At 39.5% G+C, this 19,901-nt stretch overlaps 1 protein-coding gene across 1 annotated transcript in view; it reads left to right on the top strand.

Annotated features, from left to right (window-relative positions):
• The window catches only part of cwc27 (CWC27 spliceosome associated cyclophilin), a 33,440-nt gene extending 13,898 nt beyond the window's left edge, over nt 1-19,542 (top strand). Inside the window, exons 11-14 of the mRNA XM_080876248.1 lie at nt 3,418-3,521; nt 13,384-13,493; nt 13,597-13,700; nt 19,045-19,542. Of these exons, the coding sequence (XP_080732374.1) occupies nt 3,418-3,521; nt 13,384-13,493; nt 13,597-13,700; nt 19,045-19,207 (481 nt within the window). The 3' untranslated portion in view covers nt 19,208-19,542. The remainder of the gene's footprint in view (nt 1-3,417; nt 3,522-13,383; nt 13,494-13,596; nt 13,701-19,044) is intronic.
• The last annotated feature ends 359 nt before the right edge of the window (nt 19,543-19,901 follow it).

Raw genomic sequence — 19,901 nt, 5'->3', positions numbered from 1 at the left:
TTTAATATATATATATATATATTTTTTGTCAATATACAATAATGATAGCATACACGTGGTGTGTGTAGGCTTTTCTGCCTCTTAAAACCTCAGTGATTTTCTTTTGGTTTGAAATCTCATGTGATCTTGTGGTATCGTGTCCAGGCAACTAACCACTCCTGCAAGACTGTATCATATCATTTCAACAAGATCTTATATGATTCACCATATAAACATAAAATTCTTTTGATCAAATTTAGTGCCATCAGCATTAATCTCGCTGTAACCGTGGTAACTTGTTAACGGACATTTGCCGCGTTAATGCAGTTATGGCGTTAACGTCATTTTAGCAAGATTAACGCTGACAGCACTAATTAAATTACAATTTAGACTCTTCTAAATGTAAGAACCACCCAAATTCACTTTTTTGAGTGTTTGGCTAAAGAGGCTAAAACCTCAATCTTCAGCTGGTCAACCCTGTGATGTTTCAGTGTCCACAGCAGTATATATTCCTAGCAGCTAATTTCAATTAAAAGGTCTAATATTTTTTTAACTTGATAAACATTAGCATTCCTAGCACCAGCATCCTTCAATCCTTGCATGCCTTTCCTGAATATGGTTAGACAGTACCAGTGAAATAGTCAATACACGGAACAAAGGTTTTAGTCCCTGGCTACATTCGATACCAATATTATTCCCAAGTATTAGCCATTGTACCCAAATCGTATCAGATGATAGCAGACAAGTTTTGAAATTGTTACCAAGAAGTACAAAAAATTGCTAGAACATTGCATAAATGGGAAGAGCAGGATCAAGCATTTTTTTGAAACTTGATCCGTACTACTAGTAAGGCTGTTAAACCCTCTTTTGTTGTGTGTGTGACTTTTTTAAAACATCTTAATGAAAGTGCAATATTAAATTATTGAAGCTCAGCTTGCATTTGCACAATCTTTGTTAAATCTGACAGTTGGTATTAAAAAGGTTTGTTGTTGCCTTCATCACCTTAAAAAAAACAAAATAGTTAACTGGCCACCTACTGCAGTAATTCTGCAGTAACGTGGATGGAGAGTTTTCTGCTATCATTTTAATCAAAGAGTACCACCAGAGAGACAAAAACCCATTCATCATGTGGGAGTGTGAATGGCAGCTGGAGTCTTCAAATTATTACGTTCTTTGCCCACCTATGGGTTTTCACATCTGTGTTGCATTACAATGCTTTATGTAAAATATGTCTTAGAAAAGAGGTTTGTTGTTATTGATTCTTCTGTAGACTGAGCTGAGCAAGCAACATCCTCGCATAGGCAGTGTCTGATTCTGCCAACCAGTTTCTACCCTTGGCAACTTAGTTTGGATTCAGCTGAAGCAATTTTTTTTTCTTGATACTGACCTCAAAATAGAGGACTAACAACTGTATGTCTGACTGATTCCTTATGTGTATCCTCAGAAGAACCAGGAAAGCTAACAAGGAAGAGACATGACATCAAGTCAGACACAGCTGTTAATATTTGCTGAGCCACTTACAGTTAAAATATCACTCAGTTTGATGCCTCAGTACTTTGCCACAGACAATGTCAGAGAATTAAACAAATATAGCACTAGCTACAAACACAAGAATCAAAGTTCCACATAAAAGGAAAGAGAAAGGATATAAATGAATGTCTGTCCAGAAAAGCAGATGTAGGAAACAAAAGCAGCCATTGTTTGGTCTGGAGATGCCTCAGATGTTTCTAGGCCAGGGGCCCAGACTGTGCAGCTTACCTGTGCTTTGTGGCTCTGCAAGTGAATGGGATGAAACAGAGCTGTCAGGCAGTACAAAAATATTATCATTTCTTAACATAACATATCTGCTCTGTAACTGGCAGAAGTCTCAGTCATATGATGGGGAACAATAATCAGCATTGCTGGCCTTGTATGAGCTGGGCTGCAGGCCGCCTGCCAAAAAGGACACCACCTTGGAGTTAAGGAAGTGAGGATGTGCCTTGGCCTGCCTCTGTCATCCAGTTAAAGGTTTTACAAGGGTGGCTAGCCAGGAGAGGAGTGCCTGGGATAGTTATTGCAGTGCCACTTGAGCAGAGGAAGTATAAAGTTTTTTATTACTTCTGCCACTCAGAGCATTGTGTATTTTATGTATCGAAAAACATTCATATTTAACTTCATACAACTTGTGTAGTGCTCTGATTTATATGCAAATTAAATATGTGCATGTTCTTTTGTACAAATATGAACATGATACTGACCTCATTAACAAATTTTGTTGAGGTCAAATTTAGCTTTAGATTGCCAAAAAAAAAAAGTACTGTAAATCAGTTTTAAAAACCAACCCCAGAGATTCATCACTTTCCATTTATATCGCAAAAGGGATGAGTTTATGGTCTGAAACACAGCTTTGGTTCTTCAGCAGCTCAGGTTGAGCGGTTTGGAGACAAAGTTAGAGAGTGAGACATTTAGAACATGTGTCAAGGAGAGAGACTGAATATATTACACACATAGGATGCTGAAGATGGAGCTGCCGGGCAGGAAGAAATGAGAGGGACCTGAAGGAAGTTCATGGATGTAGTGAAGGGCATGCAGCTGGTTGGTGTGACAGAGGAGGATGCAAGTGATAGGGTGAGATGCAAGCAGATCTCTAAAGGAAGCAGTCGAAAAAAGAGGAAGATGATTTTGGCTTTAGACTGACTGGCTTTGACATGGTTCTTGTTAGTGACTTGACTTGGAAAGTGTCTAAATCATCCTGGGATTAGATTTTTGAGTTCTTGATCTTCACTTGAGACCAAAGTTCAAATTCCAGACTCGCCTTTCTCCACTTTGGTCTTGACCACAATAAAAAGATGGGTAATACCCACTGTGACATCATCCACTGGTTAGTGAAGTCCTGTTTGAAGTGTCAAGTTGAGTGATTTTGCTGTCACCATTTGGATGTTTTGAAACGCGATCAGATGAGCGAAGAACCGATTTGACTGAGAAATTGGGGGACACTGGTCGTTTGCAGGCTAGCGTCTTGTTTGACTCTAAATGGGAACTATAATTTAAAAAGTGAACATCATGTTGCATTCAGTAAGACTTCAAACAAGCAACTAAGGGCACAAACTCTCGAGGAAAGTGTTTTCTGTTTACTGAACCAACACCAGCTTTTCCATGTGCCTTCTTTATTCTGTGTTTCGTATGTGTGCCCACCATAATGACAAGTAGCAACTTGTTTATAAAGACATTTAATATTCTTGAAACGTAAAAAAAAATGTATGCCTTGTGTTTGTTTTGCGATGAAGCCAGTGGAGCCAAATGTCTGTTCAAACTATTCTCTTCTTGTTTGTAATGGATGACTTTTTTCTTTGGGCCTGCCGCTCTGGGATTCTTCTCGTCTGTTAACAAGTGTATTCCTTTTATAACAGATGTATACGTTGAGTTTATGATCTCAAAACTGTATTTCTCCATTTACAGTGATGAATTACGGAAAGAGGCGCGACAGTTGAAGAAAGAACTGCAGGCCATAAAGCAAAGAAAAGAAGAAAGTTCAAAACCTGCAAAAGATGAAGTCAAGGAGGGTATGTGTGCAAATGTTTAATCCCCTACATGCACTCTTAAGTGTCCTGGTGTAACCCATTATATTTTACATTTATTGGTGGCAGATGATATAGTGGGTGTATATTATATGTATATAATATATATTTATAGGTTTAGGGTTTTTTTTTAATGATCTTTAAAAGTAGATTTAAGTGTGAAGTAAGTCTCTAGGAGGGTGGTCTGTGCTACATTCTCTGCTAATGGACACTGAGACAGGCAACCCTCTGATTTTGTCAATTAGTTGCAGACGTCTATTTCCCCCCCACCACCTAAACGGCCTGCATTTTTGTGTTGAAGCTTTCTGAAAATTGCATGGGTAAAAATTGTTGAGTGGCCGCCATGGTTGCACATCAAACCCAATGTGTTTGTTAGTTTGCAGCTTTGGCCCAACTAAATTCTGTACAAATCTGCCCCCAAATCTCCTCTGGTCTTCACCACACTCCAGTCTGTCATAATGCCGTCAATCACTGGATTTTTGCTGACGCTGAAACGCATTTTTGAGAATTACAAAAACCACTCAGACACAGAGGTTAGCCTGAGGTTGTGTGTGTTGTTGTGCAACAAAACAAAGTGGTTTACAGGGGGTGTCTGCAGGGAGCAGCCTAAGTGTGGGATTACCACCAGCCAAAATTTACAAAAGTCCACGAAGAGCTCAAACATTGTTTTTGTCTCCACAAACACTGATGGAGTCATGCTTTTAAGTAGAAACACAGACCCTAATGTTTATTTGCTGCCAAATGGCGGCATGATTTTAGATTAAAGAGGACAAGATCCAGTCACTATGTTGTACTCCAATACTATCATTAACCAGAGGTGGGACCAAGTCATTGTTTTGCAAGTCTCAAGTAAGTCTCAAGTCTTTATCCTCAAGTCTCAAGTCAAGTCTCAAGTAATGTCAGGCAAGTCAGAGTCGAGTCTCAAGTCACTGGTGTAAAAGTCCGAGTCAAGTCACAAGTCTGAAATTTTGAATTTCAAGTCCTTTCGAGTCTTTAAAAAAAAAAAACGAAAAAATAATGTTGCAGTTATATGCTAAATGTAAATATTAGACCATGTAATTTTAAAATCTGTGTTTTTCTCAACACATGACAAAATAGTGAACTTAGAAAATATACACAAATTGTGAAATTGCACCTCTTTAAAATGCAGCTCAATTAAACCTAGCTCCAAGAATAATTTTCACCGACAGTTCTGAGATAAGCTGCATGTTATTCTTGGATGCGGTTGTAGGACCAGCTTTAAAATCGCATGACAAAAATATCATACACATTAAAAAAAACTGTATCACCAACGTAGCCTGGACAACATTTGCTAGTTAGATGAAGTCAGCTATCTCATCTTAGCATATTTATATGCATATTTATAATCATACGGTTCTTGGAGTGAGCGCATACGATCATGAAGTTTAGTAACTTCAGGTCACTGCAACAAGCCCAGGTACAGTTTACCGACAGATGGGTGCAGGACCTTGAAATGCACCGTGTAGAACGAAAGACCATCGTACGTATCATAAGTTTACCAGTCTCACAAATTGTCGTCATAAATATACATTCGTTAACCGTTTATTAATAGGACCTTTGAGCTCAACGTAGTGGAAATAATTTCTGGTACCCATCACAGAAATGTAGCAGTGACAATAATACTGTATGCTGTAATCGTACTGGGCAATTAGTGATACAAAAAACCTGTTTTATCCTGTGAATAAAAGTATATGTTTTTGTCAATGTACCATAATAACAGAAGCGAAACGCAATATTGTGTCAGGACAATTCACTATTTATGCACAATAAATAAAGGAGCATAGCGCGACAATTTCTGTTCAGCGCCAGACTTGCTTGTAACCTATATCACCAATTATGTTAAGAAAAATGACGCATTAACTACTAAAAAACACTGACCTTCGTGTAAATGCTTGGAGCAGACTAACCTGTGAGCTGGAGTGTTCTGGGACGTTATATTTGATCTTTGAATGGCTGCAATCCAGGCCATCCGTCGCGTCTTTGTTACTTCGGAAACATGGCTCGAACAATTTCTCCTCAATGACGTAATCCGATAACAACCGATCTCTTTACCCGTCGGCTTCCAGTGGCTGTCATGCGACCGGCTATTGCAGTTAATAATAAAACGGCTTCTTGACATTTTTGTGTTTCTTTTTATCGCTGTATAACTGATTTTAATTGAAAGCCTGCGTGCGCTAGTACCGCTTGCCACGAGTTCCCAGAATCCTTTGCGGTTCTACCCGTGAATGACGTCACATTTTCAATCTCTATATAATATGCATGTTAAATTTTATATTTGGGGTAAAATATCAAGTCTTTTCAAGTAAACCGGTTCAAGTCCAATTCAAGTCCCAAGTCACTGGTGTAAAAGTCCAAGTCAAGTCACAAGTCTTAGAACATTTTTTCAAGTCAAGTCTAAAGTCATAAAATTAATGACTCGAGTCTGACTCGAGTCCAAGTCATGTGACTCGAGTCCACACCTCTGTCATTAACTACAATTCTTTTGCTCTCTCTAAATTTGAGTTGTTCTCAATTATATCTCTGTTCTAACACTCAAGAAGACGTAGTCTCTAAAAAAAAAATCCACTTATTGATTCAGGTGTTGAGACGGTAGCAGCCTTGCATTGTTATACCTGATGGCGAGTAGCCCAAGCTCCTCTATTATCTTACAAGGTATTTAAATTCAGCCAGGGGCCTTTGTTTTGTTCTTTCCTGTCAGCTTAGCCAGAGGCAGGGGTTTCTTTTAAAGAGTTCCTCGTTACATTTTTGTGTTGGAAACAAAAGTTAATTCCATTAAATGGAATGGATAGATGTCACGGCCCAATGGCCGCTGCAGGGGAGACGGATGTCTGCTTAAGCTAAAAATTTTCTCCTGATTCTGCTTTGACCACTTTGTTAAGGTCAGCGTCTGGTGCCATTCGCTCACATGTCTCTTTAATTGGTCAGTGCTGACTCAGTGAACACATGATGCTTGTTTGAATTATTTTGCATCTGTAACAAATCATTGGGGGGGTTGTCATATAATCCACTAGATATGTTCTTGGTAAATTATGTCATCTGAGATATGGCAAAACAGGAAAGTCATGATGGCATCTCCAAATTCCCATTTTCTGCAGCTGACAGTGGAAAGTCCTAGAGATGATCAGTTTACTATCACTTACAAGGCAGTTAAGATTATCAAAGATTATTCTACTGCAAGTAATTGAATACTTGAAATAACATAAAAATAAATAAAAATAATAATAATAATAATAGTAATTTATTGTGCCTGCACTAAAATATTCTTAAATGCATATTCTTCAGCCTGTAATATACCATCAGTGTGTATATGATTCTTGATCTGCATGCCTGCCTGATGTCATTCTGTGTCCATTCGTTATCCTCACTCACCGTTGTGCCTGGCATTAAACTTGATTGGCCTGAAATGCAAACCGTCTCTTCAGAATTCACCTTTAACACACAGTTTAGTTCATCACAATCATCACTTCAGTTTTCTCTTCAGCTTTCACAGAAATTATAGCATGTTCCTGCAGTCTGGATTTCTCTTTCTTGGCATGACCACTGGGTACCAGAGCCAAAAATAAGAGAGGCATTCTGAAACTACTGTCCATTCAAAACCCTCTAAAATGATGTGGCAGCATACTGTATCCCACTTAGATATTATACAGGTCTGCGTGTGTATTCCTGGCGTTGTATTACACTGGTGGCTTGTCAGTCATGTTGTTCATTTTTAGGACATGTATCAATTGAATGCTATATGAAATGCCAAATACTGTGATTGGAATTATTATTTTAACTGCTCAGCAGATCAACTGGGAGTCTTAGACCAGCTTGATTGTTTTTTTTTCAAAACACATCTCTGGTATTTTCATCCACTTTAAACCCTCAAAAGCACTGCTCAGATAAAATAAGGTAACTTATTGCCTTGTTTTTTTTCTTTTTTTAGTCAGATATTTTCCTAATTTGATAGCATGCGATCAAATTAGATGTTTTTACTGTTTGATTACAGTAAAAACATCTATTATGTCATCTCAATGACACCCAGGAAGCAAGTACAAGTACAACATGGTGACCAGAGGACACAGAAAACTGATAACATTCAGTGACAACGGGCAACATAACCACTAGAAACATTATGTTGCCACTTAAACATTTCTCTGCTTTGAGGCAAGCAATTGAACCTACTGCCAATTAGAGGGTTACCTAGGCAACTCGAGACAAAAATGTTCGCTAGCAACCAGCAGGTACAGAGCAATGCAAGTCAGGGAATTGAATCTGAATTGCCAACGACTCTGAAACCTGCCAGTAGGGGACATATGATAGAGTAGTATAAATTAGAGGCTTACCTAGGCAACAGGAGCCTGGGATGTCCACTAGTTACCAATCATCAGCTACAAAGTGATGCAAGTAAATCACAAGCACATCATTTCTTGCATGTACTCTCAATGATGGAGTCCCTTTAGTTTTCGTAATGTCTTGCTTATTTTGTTTATGAATCACAAAAGGCAGTATATCACTGAATTGTGGTTACTTTAGTAAGGCATGTGTCATGCATCTATACAACAGCAACACAAAGCCATCTAAAAATTCATTTCAGAGAGGTTTTTTTGTGTTTCTTTTTAAACAATCAGCAGAGCAGCTTTTAAGTTTACACAGTTTACTCAGTTTAACTACCTGTATTTATTACTTCTTATTGTGCCACTTGGACTTTGTTAAAAACTCCTGATTGTTTAACAGAGAATGGGGAAAACTTGATCCTGTAAAAGGGGCGTTTGTCGTCCACAACACACCTCGGTTGCTATAACAGCAGCTTGATTTGTAGCTCTCTAGATCCCAGGTGACAGGAAAGGGGAGGAATATAATTTAAAATGTCATCAAACTCAGGGATAGTCAGTGACAACAGCTGGAGAAGGGATGTGTGTTCTTCGCGCATGACCTCAGGGCATCATCAGTCAGCATCCGGCATGTCATAGGTTGCAGCAGAGGTGACTGGGCAAGAGATGGAGGAAGATCACGTGTTTGTGTCATAAATCAAGTCAGAAAAAGGGCTGCCCCTCTAAGCAGCACAACAGACTTCAGTAATGACACCAGTCAAGTGGGGGAAAGTGTTATACTTTGATTTTTTCCCCCCTTTTTTTGTGATCTGTGTGCATTTGGTTTGGAAATTAAGTGATTTCTTATTTGGCGTTATTTGCAAAGGATCCACCAGAATTTCACTCACCAAAACTGAAGCACTCACTTCTTGAATCAGCTGTACTGTACCACGAAGCAAGTTACATTATTCAGTTCAGTTTTTGTTTGTATAGCACCAAATCACAACAACAGTTACTTCAAGGTGCTTTATATTGTAAAGTAAAGAGAGAAACATCAGACAACTCCCTTTGAGCAGTTGGTGACAGTGGGAAGGAAAAACTCCCTTTTAACAAGATAAAACCTCCGGCAGACCCAGGCCCAGGGAGGGCGATGTCTTAACATTTGGTTTGGAGCAACTCCTTCTAATTTTCTTAAAGTGCATAATGAATTATTGTTTAAAGACACACAAATAGTTTTTTTTTCTTTTTCTTTTTGTAGTTATAACACATTTGTATTTGTCTTTTATTCAAACCAAGATTGACCAATGACTTACATGAAACATGACCTGTCCAGTTTGTTATTCTATTTTTTTTAATCATATCCTCCTGAGAACCAAGGAAAAGGGAATCTCCCCATTGCACTTTTTTGTGATTTCTTTCTTCTTTTACAGCTAAAAGACGCCACTCAAACACATGCGATATCAATGGAAAGCTCCTCTATTTAGTACTTTAGGACTTAGTAGGTTACCTGAAATAAGTCAAAAGATATAGACCAAAAACAAATATCCATTACAGAGGACATAAATGAACAGCCTGGTTCTCAGGAGGATATTTAAGGGTTTCAGTTGGTATAGTCTCTAGTTAGTTGTGCATGCTTGGGTCATTTAAACAAGCTTTTCAGTAAGGTCTGGTTCATATGCCTGCCTTAAGTTCTTTGTTGTTCTGTTAGTTTATTTTGGGAAATATGTTGTCTCATGAACTCATAAAATAGCAGCTCTCTCCTAAATGACAAGCAGGGGCCTCGTGTGTTTTCTCTGTTGCATCATTTATTTAGTGCAGCTGAATATGTCAGAGCATCCAGTCAGGAGTGGCACAGCTTGGCGAGTGAGGTGACGGTGATCTGGGGCTTGTGTCTGTGTGTGACATCACATTTTGTTGTGGAAAGAAAGTGCTCAGACAGCCAGCAGACTGTGCTCACTGTCTGCCACTCTGTGACTTCACAGACTGTACGCCTGAACTCTGAGATTTACAGAAGCACATTAACTGCATGAGACACCGATGTCAGCACGCTGATTGTCTCTCCTTCTATTCACGATGAGAGAATTTTTCACACATACTGCAGAGAGGACAGTTTGGTGGAAAAGTATTCCCAGCATACTGTGATTTTACCCTCTCTGTCTGTACTTTGTGACACACACAGCTCATACAGTACATCTGTTGCATTAGACGGCTACAGTCTAGTTTCCTTCCTTTTATTTGTATTAGAGATGAAACTAAGGAATATCTTCATTATCAGTTAGTTCAGTTGGTTGTGCTCTCACTTATATTTTATGTCTGTAAATTAGACAAAACATAGAACATACAGTGGGGCAAAAAAGTATTTAGTCAGCCACCGATTGTGCAAGTTCCCCCACTTAAAATGATGACAGAGGTCAGTAATTTGCACCAGAGGTACACTTCAACTGTGAGAGACAGAATGTGAAAAAAAATCCATGAATCCACATGGTAGGATTTGTAAAGAATTTATTCGTAAATCAGGGTGGAAAATAAGTATTTGGTCACCTCAAACAAGGAAAATCTCTGGCTCTCACAGACCTGTAACGTCTCCTGTAAGAAGCTTTTCTGTCCCCCACTCGTTACCTGTATGAATGGCACCTGTTTGAACTCATCATCTGTATAAAAGACACCTGTCCACAGCCTCAAACAGTCAGACTCCAAACTCCGCCATGGCCAAGACCAAAGAGCTTTGGAAGGACACCAGGAAAAGTATTGTAGACCTGCACCAGACTGGGAAGAGTGAATCTACAATAGGCAAGCAGCTTGGTGTGAAAAAATCAACTGTGGGAGCAATCATCAGAAAATGGAAGACATACAAGACCACTGATAATCTCCCTCGATCTGGGGCTCCACGCAAGATCTCATCCCGTGGGGTCAAAATGATCATGAGAACGGTGAGCAAAGATCCCAGAACCACACGGGGGGACCTGGTGAATGACCTGCAGAGAGCTGGGACCAAAGTAACAAAGGTCACCATCAGTAACACACTACAACGGCAGGGAATCAAATCCCGCAGTGCCAGACGTGTACCGCTGCTGAAGCCAGTGCATGTCCAGGCCCGTCTGAAGTTTGCCAGAGAGCACATGGATGATACAGCAGAGGATTGGGAGAATGTCATGTGGTCAGATGAAACCAAAGTAGAACTTTTTGGTATAAACTCAACTCGTCGTGTTCGGAGGAAGAAGAATACTGAGTTGCATCCCAAGAACACCATACCTACTGTGAAGCATGGGGGTGGAAACATCATGCTATGGGGCTGTTTTTCTGCCAAGGGGACAGGATGACTGATCTGTGTTAAGGACAGAATGAATGGGGCCATGTATCGTGAGATTTTGAGCCAAAACCTCCTTCCATCAGTGAGAACTTTGAAGATGAAACGCGGCTGGGTCTTCCAACATGACAATGATCCAAAACACACCGCCCGGGCAACAAAGGAGTGGCTCCGTAAGAAGCATTTGAAAGTCCTGGAGTGGCCTAGCCAGTCTCCAGACCTCAACCCCATAGAAAATCTGTGGCGGGAGTTGAAAGTCCGTGTTGCTCGGCGACAGCCCCAAAACATCACTGCTCTCGAGAAGATCTGCATGGAGGAATGGGCCAAAATACCAGCTACTGTGTGTGCAAACCTGGTAAAGACCTATAGTAAACGTTTGACCTCTGTTATTGCCAACAAAGGTTATGTTACAAAGTATTGAGTTGTATTTTTGTTATTGACCAAATACTTATTTTCCACCCTGATTTACGAATAAATTCTTTACAAATCCTACCATGTGGATTCATGGATTTTTTTTTTTCACATTCTGTCTCTCACAGTTGAAGTGTACCTCTGGTGCAAATTACTGACCTCTGTCATCATTTTAAGTGGGGGAACTTGCACAATCGGTGGCTGACTAAATACTTTTTTGCCCCACTGTATAAAGAAGTAAAAATCCAGGGTGGCATCTTTATACACCATTTTTGGTGCTGTTTTGTCTGACTTGCAGTCTAAAACTGCTTCAGTTTTCAGAAGATTATGAAAAATAAAAATATTTACATTTAAGAAGCTTTATTAAGTGGGTTTTTTTTTTTTCAGTTCATGGGTTTTGTCCAGCCGGTGATGTGAAACAGAAAAAAGCAAAAAAGAATGAATCAACAACATGATTAATCCTCTTCTTTTCAGTGCAGCTTTATTTCCACATTAGAGATCAGCGATGATTAGCTAAAGAATCTCCGGCTCCTGCAAGTCAAGTTCCACATACGTTATAATTTAGTCTAGTATATTTTGAAGTAGCCTAACAGTTGTATCAGTTTCTGTTTGTAGTCAACAAAGGCTGTTAAGTACAGTCAGTGCAGTATTTCGACATTTATAGTTTTCATTATCAACTGGAGGATACGCTAATAATAAAACAACAAAATAATGAGTCTCTTTGTCTTATTTGAATTCAAAAGTTTAAAAAGAGCTTTTGATCTTCAAATAAACTGCTTAATTTAAAAAATAATTTTAAAATGTACTCCTGTTCAGTCCTTTCAAACAGGTTCAGACACTTGGAGATTGTGCAAACCACTATTTTCCTTACATTTGTCACCTTCTATAATCATTAAAAAATAATAATAATAATAGATTTTTTTTAATTCCTTGATAATATTTCAGTAGGACAAGTTAAGTGACCTTCACTCCTCTCAAATCAGCTGAATGTGGTTCACACTTGCTCTAATCTGTGCTAAAATTTAACTGACTCGGTTAAATCTTAAGGCTCGTTACGTATGTCATCTTTGATCAGGAAAAAAATAAGGGATGATTATTTAATTCCTTCTTTGTGATGGTGAGCAATAGCATGGATACGTACAGAGCATGACAGTCTGAGATGGACGGACTATCTTTTCAGTTTTCTGGTAATCATGGTCATGGAGCATGTACAGCAGCATCTGTGAAGGCTTTTCCTTTTATGTTTTCTTGCTGCTCTTGTTCTGTGTTTTTTTTTTTTTTTTTTTTTTTTTTTTTTTTTTTTTTTTTTTACCTGTCGTTTGTTAAGTAGCAGTTAATTACACTTAAAACTGAACATCTAAAAATAAATATTTATTCATTTATTTTAAATCTGGTAAAACATCCCTGAATTCTGTTCAGTTTAGGAACAGTTTCACAAGTGGTCAAAAAGAGGAAAACAAAGACTATTATTAAAAACCTCTCCAGTTATCTTTGCATGAACCAGTTTGAATTTTAGACCATCCAAATAATGTAATTTTGTAAAAGTTAAAACTTCTTGGCCGGCTTTCATTCTGGCTCCCTCAGGCTAGAGTCGCTCATCCAAACAAGCTCAAACTTGGCAGTGCACTTAACTCATTTCCTTGGCAACACAGCCTGCAAGCTTGAAGTGGTTTGGATAAACAGTTGTTGAGATAGGTAAAGAACAGTTGGAAGTACGGACATGCAGAGATTTCTCAAGTTGTTAGTTAAGATTTGTCTGATTTCTTGCTTTGCTGCTATAACAGCTGTCTACTTTGTCTCTTTTGACTCTCTAAAGTGGAGAAAAAGCCAACCAGTGAAGCTGTGGCTGAGTACTTGGAGGGAAGAAAGAAATATGAAGGGCTCAAGAACCGAAAACTGAAAAAAGGCTCAAGCAGAGAAGAACAGGCAAGAGGGCACAATTTGTTGCACTAAATTACTGAAATTGAAATAGACTGTAAATTCTGTAGTTGTTAACGTGTGTTTTAATGATGTCTGATCTTTACGGTAGACGCTGGCCCTGCTCAACAGCTTCAAGTCCAAGCTGTCATCGGCCATCACTGAGGGTCCACAGGAGGACATGGAGGAGCTGGCAGAGGATGATGACAAAGGATGGTCAGTGAGCTTGACACTATTCGAGATAAATGAGCGGGATATTTTCATTTTCTTCTTTCATGGTCATCTTTTAGGAAAGAATCCAGACATTGTTCATTTATTTCAATTTATGCAACTGAATAAAGCAAAGTCAAGCATGATCATGAGCCTATCCCACCTGTCTTAGGGTGAGAGGCAGGATACACCCTGGACAGGTCGCCAGTCTGTCACAGGGCTACCATTCGCACTCACATTTACTCCCGCATTGGGCAATTTAGTGTTTCCAATTAACCTAACCCCGCTAACTGCATGTTTTTGGACTGTGGGAGGAAGCTGAAGTACCTGGAGAGAACCCACACAAGCATGGGGAGAACATGCAAACTCCACACAGAAGGACCCTGGCCTGACACAATTATGTTAAAAATGACTATTTAGTTCTTTAAAATTTGAAGACATTTAAAAGATTAAATGGAAGACGGTTAAATTTTCATTTAAATGTTGCTTTTGGTTATTTTTTTAGTTAAAACTTGCTGATTATAGTGTTATACTCATAGACGGTAATAAAGTAATATGATGTCAGCCACTGGTGTCTGGATTCCCATTTTTCGAGATTACCGTTTTCCGCCATCAACATCTTGGTTGCAAGAAAAACTGATGTAACAAGAAGAGGTGGGTCTGAGTGTAAAACCACTGACTCATCGGCAGATGGTTTGTGACTGACAAGTCAATGAGCAAAACATGGTATGAGCAAAAAGGTCAACAAAGAAAGCCTTGTCTCCGCCCACCCCCATAGCTTTCTATGGAGGGAAAAGGCTCGGGCTGGACGTTTGCAACCCCAGCTATCGCCATCTGGTGGCTTTAAGACAGAATGCAGTTTTTAAGGCACTTCCGCAGTGGCTTCATTTTTCTGACAGGGAATCTTTGTCCATGTTTTTCGTTTTCTCTGGTTAGACTACTTTAATATAATGAACAAACTTACTTGTCCAACTGTTAACAGAAATGCTGATTCTATATCAAGAAAAGAAAAGTACCACATCATTGGTCTATAACTTAAATTCACTGTTCACTGCAGTCAATAATAGTAGAAACTCTGAGCAATACGTGAGCACATCAGTCCTCCCAGAGCCCAAGAAGCAGTCCGGCATACACACCATTTTGTGGACAGTGAAGTTTAAGCATGACAGGCTAACTAGAAAAAAGATGTTTTATTATTTCATTGATATTATGATGACTATCGCTAAAAGACAACATAATATCAGGAGCAACAAACATGAGACACTGGAAAAACAAAATCCTTCCTTGTACAGATGAACCTGAACTCTATAAGATCTAAAGCTCACTCCAAGTTCTGATAAATGTGTGTGAAAGTTCAGGTTGTGTGCTTGTGTATGTGTGTCACGTTGGGATTTCAAGCCACAGCCACCAGATTGGCCATCAGGAAATCAGGCCTGACTGTGTGTTTTCCTCTCATATTCTGTTTTTCACCAAAGATCTCAAAGTCTAACTGCACAGAGTGAGGGTTTGAAATGAATACCATGTGTTTGAACGTGAGCAAAGTGTCTGTGTGCAAGAGATTTCGAATAACAAAATCTGTAGTTCCTATTAGTCTCAAGAAGCCTCCTTGAAGTTCAGTCTGGGTGTGCGTTTGTGTGTCAGCGTGCATATGTGGGGGTCCTAATGAATTTGAGAGAAGCCTTGGCTGGCCTCTCCCGGCTGTAGACACCTCACGGTGTTGCCCCTGCCAGGTATGGTGAGAAAGGAGGGACGGGGCAGTAGCATAGCAGTCCTAGAAAAACACCAGTGGGGAAGTCTGTGCCACTCTAGGAGTACTGCGAACAGAATGTGGGTTACAACAGGTCAGACATTGGAAGTCAAGTCTGGGCCAGAGGAGGTAAACTATTCCATCTGTGTCTGTGTCTCCAAATTCTGACTCTCCCTCTACAGCCCCCTCCTCCCCCAACTCCTTCTGCTTTGCTAACACACAACCTCAGAGCCCACTCTCTCAAAGCAAAGAGCCCTCCATTGCTTTCACCATTCCTCCATATTCAGTAAATCCCACCCCCTGCTTGAGTAAAAAGAATGCAAGACAAATAAATAGAGGAAAAGCTTCTGTAGACTCGCGTTATGGCAGCACAGCGGTTTTGATAAGCCCCTAACGCTGCCTTTCCACATCATGTTTCAGAGCTGGATGACTCTGAGGCTGTATGACCGGCAGACTGTCATCACAGAGACTGCTAGACAAATTATCAGAGGCGGCATGCTCACGCAGCAGGAGTCCTCAGGGCCTGCCAGAGTCTAACCGTGGCATTCTAGATGAGCTGTCACAACTCCTGCCGATTTCAAATGAACACAGGAGAAAATCCAGATCGCACCAACATACTAAAACACCCTAACCGCACAGACACGTAGAAGAGGTCATGCACGCTAGAACAACCCTTGTTTAAGTTTACAGCATGGAGTTTTGTTTTTTTAATACAGGCATGTGGAAACACACTGAAACAATCTGTTAATCGTGAACTTTGAAGGAAACATTTAAAGATTTTCTTATTTTAGGTATGAACAAAACTACGTTTGCATTTCCTCTGGTTTGCTCTGGTTTCATACGACAAGCATAGCATGAGCTGATTGTAAATAGAATTTGGCGCCACAATTGTTCCACCATGTAATGTTGGTTGGTATTTTTCATCGAAGGATTGACTCAAATAATGCACATAATATGTGTACCAGCTCAAGTTTGGGTTTTCATACATGAATTCAGTTTATTTCCCTAATTAAATCTCAAGTTTTAAACCAGTTTTTGACAGATTTCTAAAAGTTGTGTCGTCGTCTTTTTATGACAGGTTGTCTAATAGATTTTTAAAAAAATTAAATAAAACACTAAAGCACTGTACCTATATGGTGGGTGTGTGTGGTTTATATTTTACTTTCCCTTCCCCCAATTCCAGTACCAGCACCGGGGGGAGATGGGGGGGGTAATAGTTTATAAAGGTATCTGAGTATCACACAACCAGTTCTGAACCAGTTACAGTGTAAAGCCACCTTTGCAGCAACCCTGTGAGGCCATAATTAGGCACAAGTTAACATGCTTAAAGTGATGCTTAAAATGCTTAAAACATTGTAATGATGTACTCTTGTGTGAATTCAGGTTCACAACAACAATTAAGCCAGTCATTTTAGAACTACCAGTTATCCTAAAGGTTAACTGCTGGACAAAGCTGGAGTACCTGGGGATGATGGAGACCATGAAACTCCACAGATAAAGGCCCAAAGCTTACCAGCAGGTTAAAAATGCAAACCTTGCTGCGAAGGAACTGTGCCATTCACTGCCATTGCAGCTATGCTGCAAAACTAACTGGAACCATTACCGATTAAGATAAAAATGTAGTGATTACAGTTTTGCATTTTTGCCTTTTTTACATTTTGAAAAAGACTTGAAGCTGGGAAAATTACTTCTCAGCTCAGGAAATGAGGCTAAGAAGAATGTGAATGCAAGTTAACCATGATTATTATGTCTGTTCTTTGTGTTAGAGTGCTAATGTGTGGGTCTGTGGAAAAACTGTAGCAAAGTTAGAGGACCACCAGAGTCACTAGGGTTAAGCCCCCTTGGACTTCACCTTGGTATTTTTTTTTTTGTTGGGAAATGCCCTCCTCCTTGTATCTGGTTTTTTAGAAAGCCACAGTGAGGGTAAGCCACACTAGGTAAATAAACACAATACTATAGGCTTAATGTCAAAAAACACTGGTGATTTTAGAGCATCTATTTAAGTCATTTTAGCTACCGTTTAAAGAACACTATTATATTGATATATTATAATTAGACTCTTAGTCTTGATTTAACATTTCAACTGGGTTTAAAGGTTTATTAAGTAATCCTTTCAGATCCTTAAATAGATAAAATAATGTTGTAGTTTCAAAATATACGTTGATTAGTGTGTAATTATCTGCCAGAGAGCTCGATTTTGGTTTCATCTGACCAAAGGACGATTGATTGTCAACAGTTTGCACCTTTTCTTTTTCTTTTTTGTTTTTTTTTGGCCTGTCCCGTTTGGCTCCTTTGCCATCAGAATTGTTGTCTAAAGGCAAAGAAAGATGCCCAACGGATTTACTTTACCAAATTGACCATCCCAGCCTTGCCGTAATGGTCCATTTGATTCACCTTTTATTGTTCATTTTATTTTCACTTACTGAATACGGGACAGACTTGACTGGGGGAAAGAAGGGGAGAAAGAAAGAGGGAAAGAGAAACAGCTGAGAAGAGGGACGGGGGAGAAGGGCAAAAGACAAAAACCAACAGAATGAGCAGAAAAAAAAAGAAGAAGAAAAAATGCATATATCAGTCACCTGCTGAGAAAGAAAAAAGAAAACAAGCAGAAGAGAACAAGAGTAATAGAATAAACAACATCACAATGATATATGGGAATATGACAGTAAATACTAAATATTAAACATTATTGTGCAGCACATAAGATCAACAGAACACAGTGTGCTTTGAGGTAGGAGCCAAAAAGGGTGTAGTTTGTGGGTGTGATCACCCGTGTGTACACCTGTGAGCATGGACGCGCTTGTTTTTTTAAAAGGTTCCTTCATGTAATGATCTGCTAGAGGGTGTGGGGGGGCCACAGCCCCGTTTGCACCTTTTCAACCAGCTTCTTGATCTTGTAATCCATTCCAGTCTTGTGTAGGTCTACAGACTTGTTCCTGCCACCCTCTTTGGTTTTCCCCAATGGTGATGCCATTGCAGCTATGCTATGCAAAACACATTCATACAAGCACTATTTTCTATGCCTAAATGCTTTCTATTTAACATTCACACATTTTCACACTCCAATGATCACATTGGAGTGCAACTAAAGGTTCAGTATCTTGCCCGAAGGACTGAACCACCAACCTTCATATTGGTAGATGACCTCTGTCTACCTCCTGAGCTACAGCCACCTATCAGGAGTATCTGTAATTGATTCTTTCCCACACAGCCACAGAGCCGATCTGCAGGAGCCCAAATTCTAGCTGGGTTGTATGGCATCGAGTAGTTATTTCACTCAATGAAATGTAAATCCATTTATAATTTTTATGTAATATTTTTTTCTGGATTTTTGGTTTATATCCTGTCTCTTTCCATTAAAATGAAGCAACCATAAAAATTAAAGACTGTTAATTTCTTTGTGTGAGCAAGCTTATGAATTCAGCAGGAGATCAAGTAGTTATTTTCCCCTGCTTCAACTAATTATTGGGTTTGTTGTTATGAAACTTCTCAAAGCAAAAGAGAAACTGGCCTCTAGGTAACGGTTCCACAGAGCAGTGATTTAGTGGATCCTGTCCTGCTGTTCTTTGAACTCTCTCCACCTCCTCTCTTTGTCTGATTTAGGATGGCCCATGTTCTGCAGTTTGATGAGCAAAGCAGAAAAGTCAAGGATGCCAACATGCAGGATGAGGACACCTTTGAGATCTATGACCCACGCAACCCCGTTAACAAACGCAGGAGAGAGGAGAGCAAGAAGATCCTGAAAGAAAAGAAGGCCAAGAGGTGAGGTCACAAGGTCATAGGTCGTGCCGAAGCCATGTGACTAAAACCAAAACTGGCCGTACAGCATCCTGGCAGTCTACCTTTTCATTGCTTCAAACCCGGCTTTGTTGAACCATTTCCTGGTGCGAACATTACAAATGAGGATGCTGAGCAGAAAACACGATGTCCCCGTTTTCTGTGAGGAAACGGCTTCTTCACAGCTTCACCTGAACAGTTACTCATCAGGAGAAAAAAAATAGTGAACCTTACATGTAATGTTCATTTATATGACTTTGTATTTTCTGTTTACAGTTAAATGTGAGCCTTTGTTAGAAAAATAAATACCAATCATAAACAGCCTGTAATGACTCTGTTCTGTTTGATTTTAAACAAATGTATCACTAAGGAGCCATTTTTCAGGATAAATTGATACTCTAATGCAGTTTGTGAGGCCTTTCTTGCTTACATGGAAGGGCTATAAAACCTGGTGTATGTGCCCACTCTCTTCTTTCCATCTGGCATCAACTATTCGTGTTTGGACAGCTCATCCATCCTCTGCTTGCACTGGTGCTATGGCTGACTTCCACATTCAAGTGTTTCTTCAGATTTAGTTTGAGCAAATATGCAAGTAAATCTCTTGTGTGGACACCCTACTATTCACTTAGCTTTCAGCCAGTCTGGGACAAGTAAGGCATATAGACCACAAGAATACTTGCACA

This window comes from Rhamphochromis sp. 'chilingali' (genome assembly GCF_963969265.1).
Source record: "Rhamphochromis sp. 'chilingali' genome assembly, chromosome: 2".
Lineage (NCBI taxonomy): Eukaryota > Metazoa > Chordata > Actinopteri > Cichliformes > Cichlidae > Rhamphochromis > Rhamphochromis sp. 'chilingali'.
This window is presented reverse-complemented; position numbering and strand designations above follow the sequence as displayed.